Source organism: Leiobunum rupestre, chromosome 11, assembly GCF_980474605.1.
Source record: "Leiobunum rupestre chromosome 11, qqLeiRupe1.1.hap1, whole genome shotgun sequence".
In the NCBI taxonomy this organism is placed as follows: Eukaryota; Metazoa; Arthropoda; class Arachnida; order Opiliones; family Sclerosomatidae; genus Leiobunum; species Leiobunum rupestre.
In genome coordinates, this window is record NC_143394.1 from 3,484,291 (window position 1) to 3,490,021 (window position 5,731).

General features: G+C 39.3%; 1 protein-coding gene across 1 annotated transcript; it reads right to left on the minus strand.

Moving 5' to 3' along the window:
- Positions 1 to 1,151: 1,151 nt before the first annotated feature.
- LOC149921131 (cytochrome c oxidase subunit FA4-like) lies at positions 1,152 to 2,545 on the minus strand. The gene is made up of 3 exons (XM_090163214.1): positions 2,389 to 2,545; positions 1,724 to 1,812; positions 1,152 to 1,448 (listed from the first exon to the last, which is right to left on the minus strand). Exons 1-3 carry the CDS (start codon positions 2,434 to 2,436, stop codon positions 1,331 to 1,333), a joined length of 255 nt encoding a protein of 84 aa, XP_090019340.1. The 5' UTR covers positions 2,437 to 2,545; the 3' UTR covers positions 1,152 to 1,330.
- Between the last annotated feature and the right edge of the window lie 3,186 nt (positions 2,546 to 5,731).

Here is a 5,731-nt window from a genome sequence, read left to right on the forward strand (position 1 = left end):
GTTTTTAACTTACAAAAAAATTAAGATGATCTCAGGTTGAGACAATGTTGGCTCAGTATATAAGGTGTCATGATTTAGGGCACTTTCTGCCACAATTAGTGCACTCATCCTGCTTTTTGAGGATAGCCTCATGCTCCAGTGTATCAGAAAATATGGCTTTGTCACAAGTTCTATTTACATTTGTGCTCTTACTAACAGCAATTAGCTTTTGAAATCTCTGAGATAGCTAGAATTCCTGCTGTTAGAATCTCAGTACAGACTAGGAAGAACAAACACCCCAATAAAACTAAGTCATTTTTCATTAAGTAAAATCCTACATAAACAGTCCAATTTTAGAATTGTCCACTGTCTGGAAAAACTGACAGTGAAGAAATATGGTACAGTTCCTCCCAATAAGGGTGGCTCGTAAATTTTCACAAGAAAGCTGATGTAAATGGGAGACGTGTATTCCTTATAGCATATGACACGTCTCTTGCTTATGCACCTTTTTATGGCAAACAATTTCCCGGATGACAGGCGCAGCTCCAGACACAATTGGGGGGGGGGGGGGGGGGGGATAACTTTAATATTGGCTGAGTGAGTGAAGCTTCCGGAGCTTTCTTCTTGTACATCTTCAGCAGTTTTGGGGTTGGGCCAGGCTGTGGGACGGTGGGTCTATATGTGGCCCTGTTTCTCGGCCTATTGGGTCATACCAGGATCTCCAGCGCTGGGTCAAAGTGGGCCCATCATTAACCTTTAGGAACTTCTCTGAAGGGCTCGGCTCTCTACCTACATAGGTAGAATATGTCAGCTGGAGGTGCTAAAGCATCCACTCTCTATTCCACTGCTGTGTGTGAAGTGGAAGCCCCATTGATGAGTGGCATGTGTAGAGGCGGAGACCGTCAGTAGTAGGGTTCTACTGCCCATGGCTGTTTTGTCACCTGTCTAGGCTTGTGGACGCTAGCATAAGGCATAATGATGAAACTACCAGTGTAGTTAGCCATCATGATGTGCTTGGAGCACCAGTCTATAAATATTTCTCTGGAGCCACACCTGACAGATAACCAAGATAAATATTTCCAAATCCATTCACCTTCACAAGTTTGGTAAATAGGTAAGTAGAAATATACACAAAAATAGTTCATACAATGTGTCCAGCTTTACAAGAAATGTTGTTTCTCTTCCAATAAATTTTATTTATCAAGAATATACATTACAAAACTATTTTCACTTATAAAAGGTTATATTTTTCTTTACAAAGATATTAGAATAAAATATATTGGCCCGCTGTTTCTGGAATACAAATTTTAGATATTCTTGAGTTTTCACGGAAATATGTTACTGCTGCCATTTAAAATTTTGGTCTTTCACTGTTGTCAAGCTTGGAGTAATCGATAGTTGGAGAATAGAATTTGTATTGTTTCTTTTCATACTTTTGCCATGGTTCTGGATTTGTTTCCCTGGCCCAACTGGAATTTATAAAAAAAATTTATTCATTAACATCACTGGACTATAGGCAGCTGGAAAAGAATTGCACATATATGTTAGACGAAGAAAAAAAAACCATTGTTGTGCGCGCTGTTGAAATTAAATTTTAAATGTTTCAACTCAGTGGCACAACTACTCACAATTGAATCAAAATGTACATCACGTTTCAAATAAAGTTTGAAACTGTGCAACAGTGCTTCTTTCTTTTTCACCTAACACATCTTCGGGATAAAATATTGAGAACCTGTAAACTTACGTTGCATCAGGGCATCTAACTGCAAGTCTCCCCAAATATACACATGAGAATACAACTCCCCCGCCGACAATTGCAAACAATGGAATTAGCTAAAATATAAAGTTTTTTTTAAATTAGAAATTATTAGGTTGTCAGTTTTCTATATACTCTAAAACAGTGGTGGTAGATGCTTAATTTATAAAATAATCTAAAAAAATTGTCTCTGGCCTTCAGGTTGATTCACATGCACTTTCAAAATTGGAGAGCTTGAAGCGTTGCTTACGTTACGCTTGAAGCTGGGTATTTTAGAAAGGAAATCTCAAAATTTAGAATTATTAAACGACTAGAATTAGGTATTTAGAGTAGCTCTATAGTGCTAAAATAGTAAAACAAAGAGTTTAATAGGTTATTTTTAAAGCTGGAACTGCTGTGGTATATAACATATTAGTCCTTAAGATCCTAACAGCAACATTTTTTATTGAAGATCGCTATACCCATACCGAACATGTTTGGTAAAAAATGAAGTTAAGCACTTGAAACCATATTATGCAAAAGTCATTCTGGGTAAAGGTATATAGGTTGAGGTTCTAGCATTTACAGATTAACAGTAATCATTATAGGCCTCGCACTCCAAGGCCTGGTACTTAAAGCTTAACTAAAATAATAAAAATCGTGAAATTTATTACCGCTCTGTGCCTTTTCAAGCTTTGAATAGTTAATCCTTGCATTGGCATTTTAATAAAATTGTGTACTTAAGGCTTACGAAGTGAATAAGCGATTAGATAAAAGAGTAAAATACAGCAAAGCCTTCTCGTTAAAACAAACACCAGCCTTGCCAGGTCGAAAATCTGAAATTATCATATCTAGGCCAAAAAATTATCGATTTTCCTGGAAAATTATCGTACATTTCTTTTTGGCGTAAATTTTAATTCATACATAAATGCGTTGAATTTAGATGATTTTTTTTAAGCACTACAGGAGTTTTATTTCAGGGAAATAACCAAAATGTCTATTATCATTATTAACTGAACTTAAAATGTTTAAAAATGTTTTAAAAAATGTGGTAATAGCTAGGAGTAATAAACTCACACTCTGGATTATGCGTACAGAAAATGTATATCATTCGTTTTTAAGTAGAAAAGTTATATAAATTAATAATAAAATATAAATCGTTCGTAGGTTTTTAAAAAAAATCTAAAGATTATCGTTCATGATAGTACGTTGAGGCAGAATTATCGAAATAATGGTACGATATCGTACGCCATGAAAATTATAGTACGCCCTAAAAATTTTGATTAAATTATCGCACTGTGCGATAATTATCGTACGTCTGGCAACGCTGACAAACACACAAATATCAGTGAAGGGTGGACTACCTGACATCTAGGTTTCATTTCCTACATAACCTAACTCAGGAAAGCTCTCATAGATGGCTGAAAATGCATCACCACGAAAAGAAATTAATGCGCGTTATTCGAATAGCTGTTTTTATAAAATATTTATACTAGTCAAATATACACTCTTTTTCGCGGTATTTCCCCTTTATCCCCGATTATCCATACCCTCTGTCCAAATAACCAAGCCTGGACCCCCCGCCGACAGCCTCCCATTGGTTCCGCCGACCACGTGGAAATCACACGGCCTCAGTGGTGCTTCCGGGTTTCCGTCTCGCACGCCGAAAGCACTCTTTCCAGGGCCGGATTAACCAATAGACCGACTAGGCAATAAACGATTTTTCAAGACGATTTTATATTACATTTAAGTTCATATAAACGGGAAAATTTGTATGTTGAATATTTCTTATATTATTTGGTAGGTTAATTAACGTTTAATTATCGCCAACTTTACATTAATTTCAATGGGGCGGGGGAAACTTTTAACCAAGTAACGCGCGAGCGCGCCTCTAGAGGCAGCGCAGATGGCGTTACTGTCGGTTTAGCCAAGAATCTAATCGGTACCTTGTCAGCCATTCGATTAAGCGTTCTAGTTTGTTATCCGATTTCTATGGGTGTTTCATAGGGACCACGTCAATTGAAAGAAAGTTACTTATTGAATTTCGTTTTTTGTTCTTCAAATGTCGTAAGTACAAATTTAACTGAAGAACAAAAAATGTACAAAATTATCACGTGGGGCACACGCAAATCATTTTTGAACCCGTTCGAAGATTCGAGGCGTGTTACAAAATCGCGACCGAAAACTATGGTTGCGCTCCCTAACTCGTCGGAGGTCAAATTTCATGTACTGTGGAAGATAGCAAGTTAGAAACTTAAGCAAATTTCATGCACTGTGGAAGCTAGCAAGTTAGAAACTTAAGCAGACGCTTGACGTAATTAGACCCCTTATACGGTTCGGCACCGTTGCGTCATCTAGACCCGTTTCGATCGCAAATAGTTTGACAATAATGCGTTGTCTTAAGTCGTCAATGTTGCGGACTTCAGTCTTCTGTAACAATTTATCTGCTCCAACGATCCTCAAATACTGGCGTCAACTTGTCAATCTTAATCTTGACTGGCTTCATGATTTGGTCCCTTCTCCCAGCCTGCTTTCCCCTCCTTCTTGGACCCCTGTCCAGGCGGACGTCAACTGTCGCTGGCTACGCTCCTCAAAGTCCGAGTTCTCGGATGTCGAGCTGTGCCAGCTCTTCTTTTTCGAATTCCATGCAATGGCTGGCGATTACGTGGTCATATATACCGACGGCTCCCTCCAGGACGTCTCCAGCTGTGCCGGCGCCAGCTTCTGCATACCTGATCGCGATGTCGCTCGTCCGTTCGTTGTGGAACCGGGACACCCGATTAACACGGTAGAGCTCTTTGGGTCATTCCATATGATTCCGACCAATCATGTCACCATGGGTCAATCAGGTGGTGGCCTTCGCTCGCAGTGAAGGTCTCGGGAACATTGTCTTATGCTCCGACTCACAATCGGCCCTGGCTATGACTTTGGGGGACCACCCCGACCCTCAAGTGCTACGTTTCCGGAGCCTCTGTCACGGTTACCCCGGGCGTGTCCAACTATTGTGGTGTCCGGCTCATGCCGGTATCCCAGGGAACGAGATGGCGGACAAATGTGCCACAGTAGCGGCTATCAACGCGGCCGTTTGTTTTTTTTGCCTCGCACCAAAAGTTACCTTAAAATACGGCGCCAGCTTCTGCATACCTGATCGTGATGTCGCTCGTCCGTTCGTTGTGGATCCGGGACACCCGATTAACACGGTAGAGCTCTTTGGGTCATTCCATATGATTTCGACCAATCATGTCACCATGGGTCAATCGATTTTTTTTTAATTTTAAACACTGATTCCCCATTTTCTTTATAAGAGTTGAGACAGGCAATTCCGTTGCATTCACCGCACATGGCCGAACAGTTTATGCCATATTTTCGACCAGAACAAGCTTTACAGTTACTAACTTTACATCCACAAAATATAAGATGTAAAATCCTTTCTGGAGCTGGAGCTACTTCGGAACGAATAGGTTCCAAAACGTTATTATTTATTTTCCAACCCCATAATTCGGGTTCCAAACTTTCCCCTAGCCATTCTTGGGTTTGGTAGTATACCCTTTCGATATGTTTTTTGCAGCTTGCGTCGTGGGAGGAAGCGAGGCTAATTCAAAAGAACTTTTCAAAAGTTGCTTCGAAGCGAAGTTGTTGTACGTAAGAAATCTATGTTCGTGAAGAGTTTTAGTTCTAGCATTTGCACCGTAAAGTTTTAAAATAATTTCCTCTCCAGCTTTCATAAGCTCTTGACGATCTGAGTTTCTTATGTTGAATAATTTGGCATTTTAATTAAACTTGGATTATCCACGAAAAGTTTAAGGACTTTATTCTTTCCTTTCTTATAAAAAGAAGACGTAGTATCGCAAACCGAAAAGGCATGGATAAAAGGCAGAATTTCAGCTCTATCTTTTAGTTTCGTCTTCAAACTGTGGATATCTGGAATTTTGTCAGGTTTGGAATTTTTTCCAGGTCTTATCATAAAAAATCCTTTCTAGTTCCACATCGAGATATATATATATCGAAGTGGGACTA